Here is a 23,569-nt window from a genome sequence, read left to right on the forward strand (position 1 = left end):
CTTATGATTGCCAGTCCTGCTTTCCTCCTCCTTTCCATCCCCAGCCAAGGCTGGCTGTGCACAAAATGCACCAGGGGCTGATCTGAATGTTGAGGATGGGTAGGGAGCGTGGGGAGGTCATAGCCACAGGGCCACGTGTGGGTACAGAGCTGTGGGAAGCAGGGCGTCATTCAGCGGCAGGAGGAGCAGCAGGCCTGGTGGCTCTCAGGGGGCAGTTGCTTTAGGGTAAGGGAAATGCTTTGTATATGAAACTGACATTTTGTTTAAAAAATGCACTTCCAGCTTGGGGTTGGGGCCAACTGGAAGTCCAGGAGCGCCGAGAGGGCAAGCACATGCCCATTTAGGCTTTTGACGCTGCTCCCATAACATCCTCTTAGGCAAGCTCAGGAATCGTGGGTTAGGTGAGTGGTCAGTGAGGTGGATTGAGAACTGGCCGGATGGCAGAGCTCAGAAGGTTGTCGTCCATGGCACAGACTCTAGCTGGAGGCCTGTAGCTAGTGGTGTTCCCGTGGGGTCAGTGCTGGGTCCAGTCCTGTTCAACTCACTCATCAGTGACTGGGCATGTGAAGGCACGGAGTCTACCCTCAGCCAGTTTGCTGATGGCACCAACCCGGGAGGAGCGGCCGATACCCCAGCAGGCTGCGCTGCCAGCCAGCCAGAGCTGGGCAGGCTGGAGAGCTGGGCAGAGAGGGACCTCACCAAGTTCAGCGAAGGCCAGTGCAGGGTCCTGCACCTGGGGAGGAACAACCCCCCACACCAGTACAGGCTGGGGGTGACCTGCTGGGAGGCAGCTCTGCGGAGAAGGACCTGGGAGTTCGGGTGGGCAGCAAGTTGCCCACGAGCCAGCAGTGTGCCCTGTGGCCAAGATGGCCAGTGGGACCCTGGGGGGCATTAGGGGCAGCGTGGCCAGCAGGCTGAGGGAGGTGATCCTGCCCCGCTGCTCTGCTCTGGGGAGGCCACATCTGGAGTGCTGGGCCCAGTGCTGGGCTCCCAGTTCAAGAGAGACAGGGAACTGCTGGGGAGGGTCCAGCGGAGGGCTATGAAGACGATGAGGGGAGTGAAGCATCTCCCTGATGAGGGAAGGCTGAGGGAGCTGGGCCTGTGTGGCCTGGAGAAGAGAAAACAGAGAGGATCTTATCAGTTGCTACAAATAGCTTAAGGATGAGTGCCAAGAGGATGGGGCCAGGCTCTTTCCAGTGGTGCCCAGCAACAGGACAAGGGGCAACAGGCACAAATCGCAACACAGAAGTTCCTCCTCAATATGAGGAAGAAATTCTTTACTTTGAGGGTGACAGAGCACTGGGACAGGCTGCCCAGAGAGGCTGTGTGGTCTCCTGCTCTGGAGACATTCAGAACCCGCCTGGACACAATCCTGTGCAACCTGCTCTAGGTGAACCTGCTTTAGTAGGGAGGTTGGACTAGATGATCTCCAGAGGTCCCTTCTGACCCTCACTATTCCGTGATTTAGAGTGGTTGCATTTATACAAGCAGGTGATTATATGTTCTCATCAGTGCACGTGCAGACAACGTTACATTTAAGAGGGTGTGAGATCAACCTGGAATAAAAGCACTAATCCCTTCCATCACAGGCAAGGGATGAGACTGCACGAAGCCTTTCAGCCACCAGCAAAGTGAGGGGAGCGCCAGGGCATTTTCAGCTCACAACAGCTGAAGGAGGCTGGAAGGAGGCGGCAGGTTGGCAGAGCCTGCGACTCATTTCCCTTGTTCTCTTTGTGCATGAAAGCCAAGGGACGGTGACCTCTGCATAAGGCATGTATTTGCTGTAAAAGGAACCATAGCGTAGTGAGCTCTGCTCTCCTTTTCCTACAGGATGCTTCAAGAACTCGTAAGAAATTTGCTGAAGGAGAGATGTAGGACGTGCTGCCCAGCTGCTCCAGCAGCCAGCACCTCTCAGAGCAGGCTCGTGAAGCTGCATCACCTAGGGTTTCCTCTGGTGTGAATTATTTTAGAGCTGCAGGCTGTGGGTTTCCCCACAGCCCACGCAGCTGGTGGCTGTCTGCCTGGCAGGCGACCGTTGCCAGCAGGGAGGCAGCAGCGTGATGCCTGTGGGGTGTCTGTGCTTGTGCGTCTGCTTCTGCACGTGTGCGTGTGTGTGTGTGTGTGTGTGCCCTGGGTAGCAGGGTGAGGGAAACCTGCTTCTCCGCTGGCCATCAGACCTTACTGCCCACACACTGAGCCACGAGCCACTGGGCTGGCAGCTCCTGAGCCCCTTGCCAGTTTGTGGGGGGATCAGAGCTCTTTTTGTCAAACTTTGCTTTGCACAGCATGGCCTGCCATCATGCCTTGGGTTAAACAGAAAACTGGCCAGTGTCATTTGCAGGAGTGGGGCATTAGCCTTTCTTGAAAGGGCCACGTTGAGCTCGTTCAGTGGGTGAGAAAACTTTGACTCTCTAATGTACCCATTCAGCTCTTTCCTTCCTCCACTTTTGCTTCTCTGTTCCCTTCTCCCCTTTATGACCCTTATTATTTTTCCGTCCACAGCAAAACAGTTCACATCAAGGTAATTGATGATGAGGAGTATGAAAAAAACAAGAATTTCTTCATTGAGCTGATGAGCCCCCGCATGGTGGATATGAGTTTACAGAAAGGTGTAGTACTAGCCCTGCAGACTAACATTAACGTTCTTCTTTCCTCTTCTCTTCCAACTCCTTCCTCCTCTTCTCCTCCTCTTCCTCTGATGTCTTTCTGTCTCCAACTGCTATGCCCTAAACACTGCTGTGCGCACACACCGTGTCACATGGTACCCATGGGGTGGCATGGGGAGTGACGCTGGGGCCGGGGAGAAGCGAAGTGGTGAGGGGGGCAGAGAGAGTAGGATGGAGGGCAGTCCTACTTGTCCGTATTTCTGTGGTGGCTTGAGAGGGACCTTCTGCCATTGACACTGGAGGGTCCAAGCAAATTTTCTATTGTCAGCAGGAAGATGCTGGCTAGAAACACATCCAGCGTCTCAGGAGATCATCACCCAGCCCCGGTACTATGGGTTGTCCCAGTCAAACCTGTGTTAGAAAAAGACAGGAATCAATGCCTGTCAGAGAAGCAGTTCTGATAACCCCTGAGAAGGACTCGGCAAAGGCTCTGCAGCCCCCAGTCCAGTTGCTGCGGAGCAGCTCTGGGAGCAGGAGATGAGGGCAGGGAGGAGCTGAGGCCCCACTTTGGTTCACCTGAAGGCTCCCAGCAGCTGTGTGCATTGCAGGGATGCTGGAGGGAGTCGGGTGAGCTGACAGAGCTGTAGCCCGCTGTCAGAGACCCATCTCACCCCACTGGGGAGTGTGTCTGTGAGCACCCCTCTCTCTGTTTTCTCCTGAGGCTCCCAGCCCAGAGCCCCTGCAGATTTATTATTAATTGTGAAGGTAGCAGAAACAATTGATCTTCCAGCTAAAACACAGTGGGTACCCCAGGGTAGTCCCTGCTGATTTCCAGGCAGCCGATACCCTTTCCATTACCATCTGACACTGAAAAAAATGCGCTGCAGAAGTTGCCTTCCACTAATCATCAGCAAGGTCCTCCTCCCTCTTTCCCTCCCTCCTCACCCCCTTGCCAGCCCCCTCTCCTCTTAACACCCTCCCGCTCCCCAAGGAGCAGCTGTGATGGATGTCCCGTGTTGAACAGGCAGGCCGACGTGCACCACCCCACCGGGGAAGGGGCTGTGTGCCAGGAGCCCATGCCACCGCTGCCGCTGCTGCTGCCGCCTCGCCTCCAGCCAGCTGACCTGCTGTACACAGTTGTCTCTTTTGTTGTCCCTACAGGAAGACCGTAAGGGTTAAGATAGTAGATGAGGAGGAATACGAAAGGCAGGAGAATTTCTTCATTGCCCTTGGTGAACCGAAATGGATGGAACGAGGAATATCAGGTGTGAGATCCTTTATGAAAAACATGAAAAAAAAAAAAAGAAAAAAAATCAGAATCAAGTCTCCAAACCCCAAATCCAGAAAATATAACCCTCTTTCTCCTCCTTCCCCTCCCTCCTTTTCTCCTCCTCCTGTAGATGGATCGACTTTTACTCTCTGCCCTCCTCGCTCTCACCCCGTTTCGGTGTCATCTCTGCCTTTTAGAGCTCAGCTTACTTCTGATCCTCCTTTTGTGCAATGCTTGAGCCTCAGAGGCTGTATTATTTTGAATGGGTTTCCTTGTCTTGATCTATTTTTTGTTCTGAGCACACCTTTGCTATTCTCCCCTCTCCTGCTCCTTTGCCAGGACCTTAGGGAATGTGAAAGGCAAGAGAAGGGCATAATGCATGGCTGCCCCCTTGGATCTCCCCATATGCGCCCCTCCCCCCTCATCTTTCCCTCTGTTGTTGTCTGCCAGTGGCATTGCCTTAGTGCTCTTGGGTGCCTGTGAGGTGTGATGAAAAGCCCATGGGAGAAGAAGGAAAGTGCGAGGTTTCTCATTTTGCTTTGTTTTGTAAAAAAATGGTTCTCCCTGTCTGTCATCTGAAAACCTCCTTAGTGTGTCACAATCAATTAAAGTCTGTCATGCAGAGGGTGTGGAGCTCTGCTAAGGTCCTACTTCATCAGCAGTGAGACCCAGAATCTCGCAGCAGAGCAGGATTATAGTGGGAATAAACCTTGACTTACAGTTGTGCCTTGCCTACAAGTATCATTGTCCTTGTCCTATACCTGTTAGACCTCTTTCTCACTGAGCCAGTCTTGCCATTGGCTTCACCAGCTTTGAGGTGGCCCAGGAGAGCCAAGCTTTAAACAGAAGCACTTTACACAAGGGAATTCAAATCCGGCTTCCGAGTGTCTGAGATGGAGTAGAAAAAGATGTGTGTGCCCATTGGCTTTTTTCTGCTCCCATGTGCTGCTACAGGTGATGGGAACACCTGGCAGTTGCCTGTGCATTGCACAGCTTTCCCTTGCTGAAAACGCCTCCCATCTCTTATTTTGCCAGCGGAGCAGCTGCCTTCTGGCCAGTTTGAGCTCCCCATGCACAGCTCAGCAGGGCATTTGGTATAGACACAGCTTGCATAGTATGACGATGTCATATAGCATCCGTGGATTTGTAAAACGTAAACCCAAAACAGATTTGTAGTTTCAGGTTGCTAGACCACCTCCAGCAGCCCATAGGCAGTGAGGGACATTAGATTTCTGTGTGTTGAGCACAGGCCCTTGGGTTTCACCAGGTCCAACTGCCCTTGAGTGGAAGCAGTGACCAACCTGCCCTATCCCGTGGGGGTATGTCTCAGCAGTTAATTGCCCTCCAGGGTAAAGGCATGAGCATGGCTTCTAGGTAGAAGTCACCTGGCCTCAGCTTGTAGCCACCAGTTGTTTTCCTACTGTTCTCTATCAGATGAAAGGACTATATAGCGTGCCACAGCTTCTGTGTGGGTACCTGCTCATATACCCATAGTACACTCAGATTTCTTCTTGGGAGTTTAAGGAGATTAAGCCCTTTGTGTCAGCAAAGCGTTCAGCCCTAGTTCAAAGTCTTCAGCCCTAGCATCACCGTAGGGTCTCCCCTCCTACTCATGGGGCTCCCACCTCCATCTCAGCAGGTACAGGAGGAAAATCACCTGTCTCTGGCTCTGTCCTGCTTAGGACTTGGCAACTTGGAGCATCACACTGCAGTTTCTGCTCAGTTGTCTGCTCTCTGTGAGCCCTGCATCCTTTTCTAAACCAGTGACCTTCAGTGAGATACAGAGTCAGGATTGAGCTGGTTTTTGTTAAGTTCTGCATTTCTTTTTCCTGTATAGGCCATGTTGCATCTGGCTGAGTAAAAACACATATTTGAAAAAAATCCAAATAGGCCCTAAGGTGGTTCAGTTGTAAAATGTCCTCATTATCGTTAGGGCTGCGATGCCAGTTTGCTGTACTGTGCGTGTCTCATTTACTCCAGCATCAGTTGGAGTCAGTGGGACTGTCTGATTTGCAACAGGCAGAGAGGAGATAAAAGCCAGGCTAAATGATCTGCAGCACAGAGCCTGCAGACCAGCCACTTCCCTCACCAGAGGTGAGGGCACACCCTCGGACAGACTCTGTTTACCTGGAGGAAGTAAAGGACCATGCCAAAGAGGAGACAGGGAGCCCTGGTTGGCCTCGTTAGAGAAAAGTCAGAGTGAGAACACCATAGTTTCAAAGTCTAAGAGACTGGAGAATAAAATACATTTGTAAATGTTGCTGGCACAAGGTGGCACAGTTGCTACACTAATTCCAGGGCATCTGGAAAGATCCCCAGCTCCATAGTGCTGCACGCTGACATCTCCATCGAGTGTACCTTGTGCCTGCGATGAAGAATAAGGAGCTATGCAAACCTTTCCCATGCAGGGCGTCAGGAATGATTGACAGCAGATGCTGTCACCAGCAGCTTCACGGGGCACACACAAGAGCTGGCTCTTGGTGGAGGAGGTGTCCCAGGACACGCATGGGCTCGCATGTGCTCAGGAGGCACAAAACACAGTGTCGGGAAGGGATGCTCACAGTGACTCCCACACGTGTTCCTGCCATCATCACACTGTCTCAGGGGCAGAGTTTGGATAGCTTATTTATTGCAAAGCACATGCATGACTGATAGAGCCCCACAGGCTGCAATGTCATTGCAGCCACCTTGGTGCAGACGGCCCCCGCAGCGCTGCACGGATGCTGCCATCGCCCCCCCCCCCCCCCCCCCCCAGCAAATCCCAAAGCACAGCCCCCTAGCTGGGACTCTACCTTGGTTGTGCTGCGGTGACGAATGGGCCCCCATGCGACTCATACAGCGAGGGCAAAGCACAGCTCCTGCCTCTCCTGGGAGGTTCAGGACGGGTTGCTTTTGATGAAGAGTCTCTCTGGGCTTCGGCTGCCCACGCGTTTGTTTCCAGCACTGCAAAAGATGTAATTTTCTTGGCGATGTGTCCTTGTTTTGTTGTTACTCCCCACTTAGCTGTGTCACACTGAGCCTGTGCCTAGGGAGCTGTAGGAGTATTCTCAAGGTGTTCTCAGACAGCTCTTGGTAGTGGGTGGTGTCTTCAAAGCATCTCTTCTGGCCCCACTGGGAGCAGGGCAGTGTTGGGCGCCTCAGCTGACTGGCAGTCGTGTTTGGAAGTTATCAGCGGTCTGGGTTGCACAGAGACAGCCAGTCCATGGCAGTCGTGCCGGCACTACCATAAGCTCCGTGCCAAGGGCCGGCGCTCGCCGCAGGGCCTCCCCACACAGAGGGTAGCTGCTAGCTTGCTTTAAGGGTACAAGCTAGGTAGCAGTGATGAAATCAGTGATGATGTGTGGTGCCCTGAAGGGAAGGCAGAGCTGGTGGCAGGGATCAGGGATGAGTAGATGTGTGCTTCTCAAACCAGCTTGGGGCAGAGCTTGGACTGTTTGTTTTGGTGTGCAGAACTTGGTGCTATTCACGTCCACTGTGCTGTCCCTGGGGGTACCCACACTGCTGCTGGATGCGGTGGCAGTGATTTCTGGTGGAGGGTGGAGGAGGATAGCAGGCGGGAGCAGCATTTGCTACTGTACGGTCGATTTGCATTACTGGCTGTGCTGTCCTGTACGTGCCAATACAAAGCAGTTACCTCCACTCAAGGGAACATCTCCTTGGCCCTGATCAGAGCTGTGGGGTAGGGGGTTGTATCTTCTCTGTGAGGGTCAGAGCTGAGCAGGAAATATATGCTATCGCTTTTGCTGCTTGCGCTTGCTAGCACCTTACTGGGGGAAAAAAACCCATCTCTACTCAGAGGTACCTGTGGTAGTCCAAATACAAATTCCTGTCTTCAGGTTGCTTAGGGCTTGCATAATGCATAACAGCCACAGATACAGTCTTTTGACTGAAACATTTTGCATCATCTGCAGATGATGCTCCTCACTGTTCACCCCCAATTATATCAGTACCACGCTGCTTTGAGCCTTGGGGTGCTTAGTTGTTAACCCTCACCATAAGGAGAGCTGACCACTTACTCCTGGTAATATAAATGCTACATCTACAATACCAGACTTTGTCTTGCAGCTCATTTATTCTTTTTCACCAATTGCTTTCTGCAGCTGGAGTTTTTCAAAGCTTTTCTGATGATCCAAACAAATTACATCAAGTAGTTTTACTTCAGCAGCTCTTTTTGTTGATGTGCCCCAATAATTCAAATAGATGAGAATAGATCTGAGATGGGTATCTTGCCAGCCCAGTCTGTGGTGAAGACCAGTACTGACTTAGTAGTGGATATCAGATGCAAAGAGCTCTGGCAAAGATGGTGCTTGCTGCAAGCTTCTTTTATCAAAGTGAGTAAAAAGGAATCAAAGAGAGATAAATTCTTTGCTTGGCAAAGGCAGTAAATGTTGCTTTTCTCTATCCTCCCGGGCATCTCCCAGGTTTCCTAATTTTTTTTTATCTTCTCCATCTCTAAAAAATTAGTCTCTGAATCTTTCTTGTCTCACCTTTCCTCCATATGTGCACTCACATAAACTGAATCCCTGTCTACTGAGCGCTGGAGGGCTTTGAAACTTCCCAGCACCCTGAGCCACCTTTCTGGCCATCCTTTTTTCAGCACTTTTTTAAAGTGTTCCTGCAGTGAAACAAGTATTTTCCTTTACGACAAGATGCTGTCTGTTGGTTTGACTCTTGCTCTCATGGCAGCTCGGGTGTCCTGTCAGCTCACAACTGAAACAAGGATTTTGCTGCTGTCAGCCCAGCAGGATTTTTGAGAAATACTTTCTTCACACATCAGCTTTCACACTTTTTCCGCAGTTCTGGCTTACAGGGGAAAAACTTGCTTTGCTTTCCCTGGATAAAGTCAGTCTTCTGCTTAAATGGTGGTTAACCCTAGTGTTGATGGAGCCCGAATGACAAGCGAGGCTGCTTTGAAAGATTTGTTGATTGCAGATAATAATAAAAATAGCATTTTGGAAATTATGTTTCTTGAGGGTAATTGGGAGTCTGCTTGTGTGAATTAAGCTCATGGCACAGCAGTGGAAGATTCAACCTCAGGGCTGGTACATCAAGGCTATGTCTTGAGGGTTACATTTTGTAAAAGGGATTGATATCCTTCATGCAAAATTTTGCTTCAGAAAGCATGTCTCTCACAAGATATGGCTTCACTGGAAATGGGAGCACAGATGGCTGGTGAGCACTACTAAGCAGCTTGCTGTCATGACCTGGCTTGGGAAGATTTGGTCTGAAGTCCTCTCAGCCCTTCCAGCACAGAGTCAACTGGTGTGGACAAATCTCATACCACATCTTTTAATCAAGTGTCAGCACCCCTGCCAGGAAAGCTTCGTGCCTCAGAGGGAGGATGTGGCTGGGAGTTGCAGAGTAAGGATTAAACTGTGAGTGAAGGAGGATTCCTAGCTTCGATTGATCCAGCAAGTTATCTGTGTCAAAATATTGACGAAATGATGTGACTTGATACAGAGGTCTGTGCCTGTATAAGATAAGCTGCATCAATGTGCACCCCACACGTGCTGGGGTTTTCTGAAGTGTGGGCAGATGCTAAGAAACTCCTCCTTCCATCAGCTACGGATGGGAATAGGAAAGAAATGTTAGATTGCTGTTACCTTCTTCCACAAAGGTGTAATAATTTGCTTGCAGCTCTGTGATTAAGCTGAACACTGCTGGTTCTCCTGATGGAGAGGAATCTCCTGGAGTCTGCAAGAGCTTTGCTATTGACTTCAATAATAACAGCATTCAGGTTAATGCTTCAAAATCTCTGCCTTCTTTAGCCTATAAAAAAATCATGTTTATAGCTCTTCACAGTCCATTAGGGAAGCAGTTTGCTTACCTCGGTGAGTAAATTTGGAGACAGAGCCTGTGGACAGTTACATCTGGAAGATGGGGAATCCTTACCTCTTTTGAGAGCGGAGCCTGTGGTTTGCCTGGTCACTGAGCTCCTTCGGGTGCGCATGGGGTGCAGGCAATGTGTTCTCTTGCTTTGGCTGCCTGTGGCTGCCCTGCTGTGTGACTGAGGGTCTCCTCAAAATCCAGCCTTCTCTCCCTCATTTCAGCTCACCCTCTAAGTCCCAGGCCCTTAACAAGGGTTCTTTCACCTGCGCAGTGACTTCCTGGAGCCTTTAGGGATATTGATTAGGAAAGATCTGTGTTAATGAAGAATGAGTCCAGAATAAAGCATGCAGCGTGGTCAGATCTCTCTGTGAGGCAGACAGCAGAAAAAGGTATTGCACCATTTAGAAAAAGACTGGGACACACGTCTAGCACATCAGGTTGCTGTAAGCTGCAGGACTGCTCGATTGCAGGTCTGCTCCCATCCTGAGCCTGGTTCCTCCTTAACCTTCTTTGGCTTCGGTACAGTTAAAGCAAGAAGGAATTCAATTCCTGATTGTAACCCACAAGAACATGTATGTCACAGCACAATTTTTAGCAGCTAAATTCAGGTCCGAGTTGTCCAGTGGCAGGGGAAGTGAGTTCATGCACACAGCTTTGACTTTGCCAGTAAAAACCAAGCCTGCAAGGCAGAGAAATCCCAGTAAAGTAGGAGCTGGGATCCAGAGCTGAAGGCCTTGGATCTTCTGAGACAGTCAGGGTCACCTACCTTGTCTGTGGGCATGCGTGCTTGTCTGCATTCATGCCATGCAAGCGTTAGGTAAGGGATACTTGGGACTGCTATTTTGGATTTGACCGTGGAGCTAATTTTAGCAGCTCCCGGTAAGAATACACGTGTCAGGCCTGTAAGACTACCTGAGATGCCAACAGCAATGAGGTGGCCTGGCTTGGCCCCACAAGGAGCATGACAGGCAGAGCAGGAGAGTGCAGGACAGGGAGAGGTGCCCTAGGGAGGGATGGAGGGATGCAGCCCAGGCGGGAAAGCAGAGGGAGGCTTGTGGGATGGGAACAGTACAGGGGCCATCAACAAGGCTGGTACAGGTACAGCATCCCCAGACGGACTGTCAGGAAACATTACAGGTCAGGTCTAAGGGCACATCAGCAGATGCGTGTGCAGGAAGGAAGCTTTAGTCCGTGAAATCACTTTCTTGCTTGCATGCACAGCATTCACTCGGAAATATAAAGATAAAATAATCCCTTGGCTTTCTGCATGCTGTATTCTTGATGTTTCATTCATAGCTTTATAGGCTTCTTCAAATATTCATGTGTCATACCATAAGTGAAAGGGAGAAAAATAGTTCTTTTGCTCAGAAGAAAATGGGGAAAAAAATAAACTCAAATCCCAGAGCACTAGAATAACAGTTTTAAAAAACATGAGGAACCAATGATTTTTTTTTTTTTAATAACCACAGTAGCTTAGGGGCCCAGTAATTTTTCATTATATTAAAAAGGAACACTGAATCAACCCATTGTACTAATGCTTGTAATTGCAAAAGGCAAATTAAATTTCCCCACATTGTCTGGAGAACCAGAAGACCATGGAATAGTAAGGACGCCACAGGGTAGCATGGAGCTGCAGCAGGACAGAGCTACAAGGAGACTCAAGACTACAAGGGGCAGTGACAAGCCTGTTGGAGACCTCCAGGCAGAGCTCTGCAGAGGATGGGAGGTGCTTTGAGCAGAGCAAACATCCCATTGCTTCTCGTGGCTCTGGGGCATTGTACATGCTGCCAAACATATTCATGAATGCTTCCCCCAAAGGTTTTTGACTCTCAAAAGGAATTGACCCTGAAACACAAGGGATGCTCAGCAAGGAGCCTCTTCATTGACCTTTCCCTGTTCTCTGCACATCTACCTGCCCCCACAGACAAGGGAGACCTCCTGGAGTGCCCATGGTGTTTCCAGCGGGGGAGATGGATAGGTGGATGAAGATCTTGACTGGGCCAATGCCTCTCCACAAGCTGTCGGGAAAGCTGTGCCCATGGGTGCTGCCTGATGGAATAGGGAAGTGACTGAGAGCCAGGACTCAGGACTACTTTCCCTGAGTCTGCCACTGATGTGCTTTGCGACCTTTGACAAATTACTTAGGAAATCACTTTCAATTAGGTGCACCTGTGTAAGTGCCTGCTTTTCAGAGGCCTGAACCGAGTAAGTCCCCAGCATGCCGCCACCGAGTGCGGCCGTGCTAGAACTTCGGTATGAAGTGGAGTTAATGGCAGCCAAGTGGCGATGTGAGTTCATTCAGGGCGCGATAGGCTGCTGTTAACCTCCACCCTCCGTCAGACTTTCACACTGGCCATATGGGACTGTTAAAGGGTGAGAGAGTCTTGCTGATCACTCCTTGGGTCTCCAGTCAGCAAATCAGCTTATGGATGGGAATCAGGGAGCACCCAGGCGGGTCCGGGTAAATTAGCGCTTTTGGACTTCAGCCCACTTCTGAGTTTGCAAAATGTTCCCTTTAGCCTCTCTGTGCTTGCTTCACCATCTGTCAAATGGGGCTGTTAATACTGACTCAGTCTTTGTACTGAAGTTTTAAGCTTCTGATGCTAAAAGTGCATAATAATAACTATTAGTAATTACAATACTGTCATCGGATGCAACCATGTCTTCAGGGACCTGTTTGCTGTTTGAAGGATAGGTAGAAGTCAGAATTCTGACAAAGTTAAGGCACAGAGCTGGTGCTTGGCCCCACTCAAAGAGGGTTTGGTATTTTTTTGCTATACGGACTTCCCTGTAGTTAGTTGAAAACTTAGATGCAGGCTGTGGCTTTCGACAGGTAACACCTAGGAGGGATCCAGCAAGGTGATCCTTTGAGACAGCTCTGGAGAATGGGGAAATTAAGGCAGGGGAGGGCCAGGAGGTCACTCCCCAAGGCAGCAAGAGGACTGGCCCGTGCCTGTATGGAAAGTCAGGATAAGGTTGTCCCTTCCAAGGACCTTCACCCTCTTCTCCTGCCTTCCTCCCACCTCTAATCTCACAGGACCACGCAGTCGCATTTCCTGGGAGGCAGTTGCATCCCACTGCAATGCATTGCACAGCATGTGCCTGTACAGGACTGTCAGGCAGACCAGCAATGGGGAGCAAAGAGAGCCAGGAGGACTCAAACTGGTGATGCGTTATGTGTGCCTGTGCCCCTCTCGGCACCCTGACCCTCTGGGAGCGGTACCTGTAGAGCTTCGGATAGCCATAGGCAAGCCAGGGCATCCCAGGGGATGACGCATGGTTGCATTACCCCCTGCCCCATTTCACACTGGAGGCCAGCACCCATTCTATCAACACCTCCCTCTGATGATGCTCTTCTCAGTGAGCTGCCTATCGCCCCTGGCCACTGCCTTGGTTGTGCCGAGCCCTGCCACAACCACACACTCCTGGCTGAAGCAGGGGCACCTCCCATGACTTCAGGTCAGTTTGGGTCATGGCAGGCCCTGATGGCAAGCGTAACTCTCCCCCCGGCTCCACTTTTCCCTTCCCCTCCTTGCTACTCCCCACCTGCATCCCATACCTCTGCCTTTGCTTGGGGAGGGGGGTGGCTTTGGGGAGCCAGCACCCTGGTGCTCGCCAGCCTCCTTTCCATCCCGCTGCCCTGGTGCCTGCTCCCCAGCCTGTGCCCGACACGCAGCCCTGGCGAGCTCACGTACCGCCTCGTACCACGTCCATTGCTCACTGACAACCATCATCTGCAAAACAGCTTTTGCCCCTTGGATATTAACTTTTTCCCCTCTTTTCTTCTCTTTCCCTGTCTTTCTTATGTTCTTCTCTCCCCACAGCCCTACTGCTCACCCAAGGTAAGTGCTTTTTCGCCTTTCTGGCTCCTTTTTCTCCTGCTCTGGCTCTGTTTTCGTCCCCTTTGGTCAGTCTCTGCCGTGTTTGTGATTGCTGTGTTGTAGACAACCCTGTCTCATGGTGTGTCCAGCAGGAACTAGTTAAGAGCAATGCATTAAGAACATGACAGTGATTGATTGACATCTAAGAGTATTCCCCATATTCCAGATTTTTCACTGTGGTTTTGGGAAATGAGCCAGCCAGGGTTGCAAAGCTGAACTTGCAGCCCTGGCTGGTCCATGACTCAGTCCCCTCTCTTGGGGCAGCTCTGGGCTTGGGTTGTGCTGATGCACCAGGGAGCATGGGGCTTTTCTGCAAGGGGGTGGTGCTCCTGAGGTGTGGGATGTTGTCGCCTGGGGTGGGCAAGGGTGCAGGACTGCGCAGCTGTCCCCTTCCCATGGAGGATCAGGCCATGCTTCACCCCTCAGTGCATGCACCAGGGTGCTCTCCACCTCCCGTCGTGGGGCATCCCAAGGGTGAGACCAGTGCCAGGGCAGTGCTACCAGGGCATGGTAAGCACCAGCTCTGTTTCCCTTCTCACCCTCAGCTCTGGCTCTGCACTCTTCATCCCCCCTCCCCGTGGAGGGATTTTATGTGTATTGATACTGAACCCTGCCTTCCTTGCCCAAAATCCCTGTTACACCAGTCGCTCTTGATCCCACTGTGGTGTGGTGTACCCCTCCTGTGTTTTTCTTATTCCTTCAATTCCAGATATGATTACTGTTGAATTTGGACTAAAGAAACATTTGTCAAAAGATAAGGGCAGGCATGCAGGGTGCAGAGAGGAGCTTGAGTCTGACAGGTTTGCAAGCAGAGCTGAAAACCAAATTCATCATGCCTGAGCTGTGCTGCAAATCAAAGGAGCAGCATCTGCCATGCAAGCTTCAGTCTGCTCCTTTTCGAAGGATGCCAAATCTGCTGCGCAGGGGATGGCCTGTGCCCATTGGATATTGGGATAATTAGGAAATTGCTAGTGGCAGGCAGAAATCCCCAGCTCCCCAAATAACAGCTTAGGGTGTTTACGGAAGACTCCTTAGAGCGGTTTGGACATTTTCCTTTGTTACTTCTTCAGGTCCGGGAGGACTGGAAATCAGTTGAGCACAGCCTTCTTCCCAGTAATTTCATTGCTTTAATTCAGTAGCTGTCTAATTTGATCAGAACCCTGGGAACCAAATAATTCGTATTAAAATAACATAACTTTCCTCCCTCTGTTGTGATCCAGCCTGATTGCTTTTGGCAGCCATTATTGGAGAACTTGGTCACCAGCTATGGAAAGTTGCTTTCCAGTTAATAAAGAAAAGCCTCCTCTCTGTCTGGGAGGGGGAGGGTCCCTCGGGTGCCCCCCTTGGTAGGCTGCCCCCAGGTGCCCTCCATGCATGCGGCATGCGCTTGGCCCGCAGTTTGAGCTCCCGGTGCTCGGCCTCTGTGCGTGCTTCAAGGCAGCGGCCGGCCAGCAAGCGCAGAGGCACGTGCTGCAGTGTCACTCAGCAGCAATCATGGCTAATCAGCAGGGAGAGAAGTGACGTCCTCGTTTAGTCCGTGTCATGTTAGATTTAGATTACACAGATGTGCAGGAATCTTTGTGAAAAACTGCATTATTGAGTGTTTCAGTGGAATCTGTCGGTCCCGCTCCTTGTCCCCTCCCTCCCGGAGCAGCTCGCACAGCCTTTCCTGGGCAGTGCCTCTTTTCTCAGGGCTGTGTCCCTGGGATGGCTGGGTGCCCTGGCTCTCCTCTGCAGCCCTGGGGCATTTGCCCTCCAGTGGCACTTCTTCAGCAGCCCTGGCAAGGCCAGCAGCATCACAGCCCCTGCTCACTGCAGTGGCCCCATCTCTTTGCAGAAGCGCTGGGGTGCCCTGATGGATAAACCCAAGTGAAAATGCCTCTCTTGTCCCAGCAGCCCTTACCTGGGGGTAAATGGGAGGTCCTGGCTTTATCCCCCTGGCCTTGCAGAGCCCTCCCCAGGAAAGCAGGGCTGTGAATTTTACACAAGGCAAAGTAACTGGGCCGGGGAGAGCCTTTGGCACAGGTTCAGCTCAGCATTTGTTTCCTCCTAATGGGCTCTCCGAGCCAGACTTGCAAGGCTGTGCAAACCTTTTGAAAGCCTTGCCTGGCCAGGTGTCCAGTGCCAGCTGTTTGGGCTGCAGAAGAGCACAGTAGTATGGGGTGGCTGTGCAGTGACTTGAGAGTCAAACCTGCTTATTTTTTAACTTCTCTCATGCATAACCTTTTGTTCTGGCACTGGCAACAGTCTCTCTTTATACTCTTTATACAGGGAAATGGTCAATACCAACTCCAGTTGTTCCTGCCATTGCCAGCAGTGGACAAGCTGCTTGGCTGGTCTTCCCAGCCTTTGAAAAAGTCACTGAAAACCTGCACAGAGCCTTTGGTTGCAAGTTCTTGGGCTCAGGAGGTCCAGTTCTTTAAAAGGATGGGGAGTTATCTAAATGGTAGATACTTCTCTACCTTCATTTCCACATACTCAACCGGATCAAAGAAAATATTTCTAAATGTGTATGTTTATTTATGCATTAAAACTCCTGGGTTCACTTTGCAGTGGGAAAGACTGGGGACCAGAGTCACCAGTTGACTGGCCTGTCAGGGACGGTCATGTCAGCAGCAATCTCAAGGCAGAGCCAGCAGTGGAGCAATGCGCAGTTCCCAGCCCTGTGCTTTAGCCTCCATCTCATGAATGTGCGGCGTTTCCCAGTTAGCGTTAAGGACGCTGGGGCATGTATATGGGACGTATCACGCCTCAAAAATAGCTTTCAGGGCTCAGTAAGCAGATTCCTCCCTTTTTAGAAGGCAGACCAGGCTGCCGGTGCTTGAGCGTGTGCATGTGTTTCAGTAAAGGGCATACCCATATGCTAACCTCAAAAGCCGGAGTGTCATTTAGCCAGCAGTCTTCCCCGGTTGTGACTGATGGCTTGACAGCGCTCCGGAGAGAGGAAATCATTCGTGCTCACTGTTTACTTTGTTTAGCCAGGATTATAATTTATTGAGCCACAACAAAAAAAAATCCCATTTTAATTGTCATTTTAATTTCTTCCGAGCAGCGGAGTCCCCAGAAGGGGTGACCTTCATGCAGATACGTGCCTGCTCTAGAAATGGATGGAGATGAGATAGCTTGAGGGGTGTGAAATGGCCTTCATAGCAATCTTTAATGAATACATTGCTGGTTTTAATCCAATTTATTCAGCAAGTGACAGGGAATACAAGTTGGCCCGTGTCTGTTTGGTAGTCTTGCAGCATTGCCTAGGTGATGGGTATCTACCTCTCTGGTGGTGCTACCGGGCATTCCTGTTGCCTGTTTCAGCTCAAAAGGTGTGGCGGCTGGATTACCCCGTGGAAATGGGCTTTATCTAGCTTTGATTTATGATATGTTCAGGAGGCCACAGGCAATGTCCAGTTCCTATTTGGTCCCCCGAGTCTGAAGGAGGTTGAGCAGGCAAGCACCTGCGTAGTACCCCCAGAAGCAATGCACGATGTGGGAATGCTGCTCTAGTGCTCCCCTTTCTCCGGGAAGAAATAAGAGGACAGGATCTGCTTATAGTATTTTGAGCCCAGGAAAATGCCTATCATGTAGGTCTGAAGGAACTTTGCAAATAGCTGCAGATGAGGTCTCAGGATGGCCCTGTGGGTGTAAGTGGGACGTAAGTGGTTCTCATGCGGGTGAGAGCTGAGGAGTGAGCATGGCAGGGATGTGTCCAAGCACTGCAGAGCCCAGCAGTGGCATGACCTTAACTAGGAGCTGCTGGCCCCCCTCATCTGTCCTGCCCTTAAGGGTCTGAACTGACCCTGAATGAAGCAGAGAAGAAGAGAAAGAACCAGCTTGCCTAACCTTACCATGCTCCTGCAGCCCAGACAGGCTGCTAGCACTTGATGGTAACACACACCTGTGTTCCAGCGCAGGCAGGATTTAGGGGACCCCTCTCTCGCCACCTTCCCCTTCCTGGGGAGGAGGTGGAGGCAGCCCAAGAGGTCCTGGCAAGCTCATGTTCTTGCTGGGCATAGCCAGACCTTATCAGGCTTAATTGGGGTTGACAGCAGGGAGTCCAGGGTGCAATTGCATTGAAAAGCAGGTACTGATGCTGATACAAACAGAAATCAGGCTAGTTAATAATTAAGCTGCAGCTTGGCAGCATTCACCTTGACAGACTTGACCTTTCAAACTAAAAATCTGTCTCACCCGCCCCCTCCCCCCCCTTGTGTTTTATTCATCGCAGCCCTTGGTAGTCTTCTTTGCAGGCTACCACACTGGGGTGATGTGTGACACCCCTCACTGACGCCCTGCCCTTGCCTCCTGGAGGAGCCCTCCAAGACCGCAGCTCTGTACCTGGTCCCTCAGGAGCTGGGGGCCTGTGGCTACCATAGACCACGTGGGAGCATGCCCCACACTTGCTGCAGAGACAGTGGCCTCTTGCAGCTCTGGAGGCAGGCTGGTGCACCCTGCTCCTGCCTGAAGTGCTTCCCTGAAAGGCAGGAGCATCAGGAGTGTGCTCTGCCACTAGGACATTGCAAGAGTTTATTCCCTCCCAGCTGCTGGGTCTGTACACACAGTCTCAGCATCCCACCAGCACAAGTAGACCCAGCAGGCCTGGAGCAGGGTCTGGTGTTCTGCAGAGGTTGGCACTGATTCCTGCTATTGCTTGCTCAGGTGTCCTAAACAGTAGTTGGGGAGAAGTGGCGGATTCATGTAGGTGCTTTGGAGGTGCTTAGCTCTCTTTGGAGGTGCTTAGCTCTCCCCCTTAACTGTATGGCAAGTATAGGCTGGGGCAAGAGACATGTCCACTGGGCTTCTAAGCTTGTCCTTCCTGCCACAAATGGCACTGCCTTGATTTCAGAGGACAGTCGGGAGCCTGTTACTTGGCACCTATGGGTCACTTGCACAAATGCATTGAGCGGGATCCAGGACAGTACTGATCCGTGACTCTTAATCTATGTTTGTCTCTTACATTAGGGTAGAGGCTCAGCGAAAATACAAGGGCAGGTTAAATGTTTTAAGACACACCTTTGAAGTTTGTTCAGTTTCTGTGCTTTGCTTTCCTGTTGCACATTCACAAATGTGACTGCTTTTTGATGAGGTGCGAAGGAATTACGTCCTTTTTCCCTTATCTGCAAGCTTCCTCTATTGACATGTCTGCAAGGTAACCATTTGGACATACTGCCTATGCCTGTTCTCCTGCGCTTTGCTTGCAGCTGACATTGAAAGACTCAGCCTGGCAGTGTCTCCACAGGACATCTTTGGGTGGCCATGTTTCTTCCCTGTGCCCTAGTTCACCATATTCACTGCAGAGGAGCTGCATGGTGACAGCAGGGTCTCCATTATTCATGTCTCAGTGGACATGCTGTCATCAGGTCTCCATCGCTGGTCAGCTTGTGCCTTCACCACGACTGACCTACCTAGGACTTGAAGGTGCCTCTGGTGGCACTTCTTCTGAAGGCAAGGTGCCCTCTGAAATAGCATGAGTCCCAGAGCCCTTCAGTGCTGTGGTGAGTGCCAGCACCTTCACTTTGGTGGAGTGCCTGCTCCCATGCTTGTGCTGCATCCAGCCCCCAGGCTGCCAGAGCAAGCTGTCCGCTCTTGGACATGGTTGTGTCGCTTGATTTACTCCAAGAGCTGCCTGGCAAGTGATTGTCGTGCTCATCAAATCAGTAGGTGATCTGCAAGTTTCTTGCAGAGACAGCAAAGCCATCTGCTAGCAGCCAAAGGTCCTGCCTCTGAGCATGGACACGGGCATTCCCATGCAGCCTGCCCAACAGCCTGGGACCTGGTACACAGTGAGAAGAGACACAGAAGATCTTCCTCCTCAGAGGAGGGCTTTGGGTCTTGCACTGCACTGCCTGGCACGGGTACATAAACCAGCATGAGGAAGACGCCAGATTCTGGGATAAAGCTGTTTTGGATACCACTCCCTACAGGAAAGGGGAATCTTTCTGCACTGCGTCTGCTTACAGAACTGCCTGCAGCCCAGCCTCGCCTAGGTAGTTAATATTTGCATGGGGTTCCCGTTGTACCATGCCAAAGGCTTTTGTCAAGTCGGTTAAAGTGGGGACTGAGGTTTCATTGCATCATTTCTCCTGGAGTTGTTAGGCTGAGGAAATTCTGCCCATTACTCCCCATTTTCAGGGCAGCTCCTCTGATTCCAGACATTTACTTTTGGTGCTGTGCAACTGCAGCCAGTGGGCGGGAGCCCAAGGGACCATGCCGCCAACTGCAACTGCAGCTTTTCTGATGTAGTTGCTTCCCCACAAAGGTTGTAGTGAGCTGGACTGTCACCAAGTCCGGGCTTTGCAACCCTGCTGGGATGGCTGCTGTGCTTTTGCTCAGCTCCGTACTGTCAGCACACGTCAGCAGGCGCTCAGCTCAGCTGCCAGGCTGGGCCTTGCAGAGCTGGAGGTGCCTCCTCCCCTGAGCTTCAGGTTATGGGGAAGCTCAGACAGAAGTGATCCACAAACATGGTGCGGCAACTGATGTGTAAGCACCTGCGTTTTCAGTGATGGATGCAGCTTGTCATCTTCATACACTTCCAGGCAGAGGCAGAGACTGGGCTCTCTTGATCTCTGTCTTAGAAAAAGAGATGTAGATTTCATCTAATCATCTAATTCCCTGCTTAAGTAAATACAAGTAACTTGAATCTGGTTCCTGATATTCATCAGTTCATGCCTCCAAGTGTAGTGTCAAGCAGTACGTATCATGCAGGTTCACCCCTGTTTCTGTACTTCTCCAGCTCAGCTGTCTCCTCTGCTCTGTGCTCACTTGGTCTTTGGCTGCAGTTGCCCCCCTGTCCCCTGGCATCCTGCATTGCCCATCTTCTCCGGGTGCTGTGCTCCCATGTGTCTGTCTTTTTTTTTTAAACTTCTGGGGATTTCCAAACCCAGAATACGCTCTCTTTGAGCTAAGCAGTGATGGGTTTGACGTATACCATTGATTTCAAATGATGGACGCAACCGTTTCTGCTTCTGTGATGGGTTTTAATAATGTCACCTGCCACAGGAGCTACTATATATTTTATAAACTCTGCAGGTCTTGCAAGGCTTACAGTCTTTGCCATCAATCTAGTTGGGTTGATGAAGAAAAGGCAGAGAGTTTATGACTAGGTTTCACCGGGACTTTGTAATTTCTGTGTGATTTTTGGTGCATAGTATGAGATCTGCTGGAGCTCACATGGGATTAATCACATTTGAGGCATTACATAGGGTGTTTGTAACCTTTTCAGGAAACCTTGGGTAATGTCTGACCCACTGCTTAGCCAGAACAAGATGCTCTGCCTTTGTGATACCCCGCCAGGTTCTGCAGAGCTCCCACCCCCATGCTCTTGGCTGGGCCCTGTGATGCAGCTTGTATGACCCGACTGGTCAGGCACAGGAAAGCCAGGTGAAAACCAGCTTCTTGCTTGAGCTGTCAAGGCTTTTCAGAGAGCCCATCAGCACATGCCTGTACTTGCGTGGTTGGGAGAGGGGACGAGGCCTAGGTCAGGGCTGGGGACATTGCCAGGGTACCCCTCCTGCTGGTTGGGGTGCTCCTTCCCATCCAGGCAAACAGAACATCCCCAGACATCTCACTGGGTTTGCTAGGGCATCAGCAAAATGAGCCCAACACGGTCATCCCAGCATGCTGCTGACCTGGGGTCCTGGGTTAGTTTCCTCCAGCAGAAACTAAATGTCCAGTAATATGAAAGAAAAAAACACATTTGCTTCCTGACTTGCTCCTTCCTGGTCGTTTCTGCAGCTGCTAGGAACATGTTCATGTGTGCATTGTGACTCTGTGTGTCTGTCTGAGCATTAGACCAAACAGGGAGTGGCACATGGTGCCAACAGTGATTTGCTGATTGAAGGGGAATGAAAAGATCGTGTCTCCTGTTCATTCAAACTGGGAAACACACCACGGCATTAAAGCCATCTTAAAGGATGCTTGTGCCAAACGGAAGAAGTAGTCGGTACCCTGGTCTCCCCAAAGATGTGGCTGCTGCAAGGATGATGGGAGGGCATATGTCATCCAAGAATGCCAATGCAGGCTGAAGAAAGAGTTGTTTGGGTATTTTTTGATAAATTAAAACTGTGTTGTGTATGTTCTTGATGACTGACATATTCAAAAATCTTGGTCCTTTGTTTCTGTGGTCCAGCACCCCATCACTGCCCCCCACCTTGTTGCGTGAGATTAGCAAGCTGTGAAGGGGCTGCAGAAGCCTGTGCTCAGGCCATGCAGACGAGCCCTTGCAGTGCCTCGGTGTTCCAGGGCTGCTGCCTACAGCTCGGTGTTGGCCTTGCTTTCACAGAGGTGCCTGAGAGGAAGTTGACAGTTGAAGAGGAGGAAGCCAAGAGGATTGCAGAGATGGGCAAACCAATACTCGGCGAGCATCCCAAACTGGAAGTCATCATTGAGGAGTCCTATGAGTTCAAGGTCAGCGGTTTTCTTAGGGGTCCTCCAGGAGGGAAAAGCCATGTGACACTGAAAAGCAGCCATGGAGAGCAGGACTGAGGAGGCAGGGGGTGGCTGCCTGTGCAGGGAAAGGGCTGGTGGAAGAGGAAAAGGAGAATGCAGTGCAGTAAAGGGTAGGGGCAGCCTACAAGAAATGCCAGGGGAAGTAGCTGCTGGTAGGAGGAGGTGGAGGGAGGAAGACAAGGGAGCCTTGCTGGAAGCAGAGGAAGCCAGTGTGCAGGAGAGGGCAGGAGGAAAGCTGTCTCTGTTGAGGCAGGGGTGAGGGAAGGAGCCTCATCAGGATTAAGGGGTGGCAAACAAGCTGGTTCTGGTGAGGTTTGGGTCAGCCTGTCCAGGGAGAAGGTGGTCCCAACTCCAGTCATGGCCTCATCTGGCTGGTAGGAGAATGCTTGTGGCACTTCCACAGTTTGGGAAGGGTCTGTGAGACCACAGTGCACTGCAACATCAGCCTTGCCTGCTAGCAGCCAGTTTAATTGCTGTGCATCTTTATTCCCACAACAGAGCACCGTGGACAAGCTGATTAAGAAGACAAACCTGGCTTTGGTTGTAGGGACACATTCCTGGAGGGACCAGTTCATGGAGGCCATTACCGTCAGTGCAGGTGAGGGGGACATCAGAAAACCCGCACCAGCACCCACAGGAGTCATGCAGCCTTGGGATGAGATCTGTCTGGGCTCAGGAGACGGCATCTGCCTGGGCAGTGGTGCTCAGCTGCTGCGTGCATGGTAGCCATCAGCAAAGCCAGTCTAAAGAGTGCTTCTGCTCCTAATATATTGGGCATTTGCAGATGCGTTATCCAGGAGCCCAGGAGATCCATCTTTTGGTGCAGAGCCATCCAGGAGGCCAGTTTTCAAAGACATGTCTGCTGACGGTGCTTCTGCTGCTTTAGTGGTCTGATGAGCAGAATACAGGCAGCAAAATCCCATCCTGGCTGGGCTGCTGGCTCCTGGTGTGCCCAGTACCGTCCTGTTCAGGTAGCCCCTGCTGCTGGAAAATGCCATGTCCAGTAGAGTCTTTGGGATTCGGGAGGGTTACCACATGCCAGGAGATGTTGCCCCAGAAGGCAGCAGCTGGTGGAGGGAAAGGCCCAGAGACCTACCAGCTGTTGCCCGGGTAGCCTGAGAGAGCTCACCACTTCCAGAGCTGGGCAGCTGTGGAGCACACATTTTAGACACGTCCGTGAGTTAATGACACTCTGGCACCTTTCTGAACCTTTCCTTGGTGGTTTGGCATCTTCCCCAAAGGGCTGTTCTCCACCCAGCTGTGGTGCAGGCAGGCAGGCAGCTGGGTGGGAGCTGTCACCAGTGGCCACAAGAGCTGCTTCTGACATGAAGGAAGAGCTGTGGGGTGTTCAGTTTTCTTCTTTCTAGCAATTAGGAAAAACTGCTTCTGTGGAAACAGTACCTCCATCCTTGAAGCAATGTTTTTTCCCAGACCTGCTTCTCTCTTCCTATGTCTTTCTACTTTCCTTTCCATCTGCCCTGTTTTCCCTACCTGCTTTCTTTTCCTCCAGTGTATTTCCATTGTCGTTTATTTACACAAAG

General features: G+C 51.1%; 1 protein-coding gene across 3 annotated transcripts in view; it reads left to right on the plus strand.

The window, feature by feature from the left end:
- The window catches only part of SLC8A3 (solute carrier family 8 member A3), a 115,574-nt gene that overhangs the window by 89,014 nt on the left and 2,991 nt on the right, over positions 1 to 23,569 (plus strand). Inside the window, exons 3-6 of one of the 3 annotated variants that reach the window (XM_037395740.1) lie at positions 2,503 to 2,609; positions 13,530 to 13,547; positions 21,862 to 21,986; positions 22,527 to 22,626. In XM_037395740.1, the coding sequence (XP_037251637.1) occupies positions 2,503 to 2,609; positions 13,530 to 13,547; positions 21,862 to 21,986; positions 22,527 to 22,626 (350 nt within the window). Of the gene's footprint in view, positions 1 to 2,502; positions 2,610 to 3,767; positions 3,872 to 13,529; positions 13,548 to 21,861; positions 21,987 to 22,526; positions 22,627 to 23,569 lie in introns of all 3 variants that reach the window. The other 2 variants (XM_037395742.1, XM_037395743.1) reach the window with 2 other exon arrangements.

Source organism: Falco rusticolus, chromosome 7 (genome assembly GCF_015220075.1).
Source record: "Falco rusticolus isolate bFalRus1 chromosome 7, bFalRus1.pri, whole genome shotgun sequence".
In the NCBI taxonomy this organism is placed as follows: Eukaryota; Metazoa; Chordata; class Aves; order Falconiformes; family Falconidae; genus Falco; species Falco rusticolus.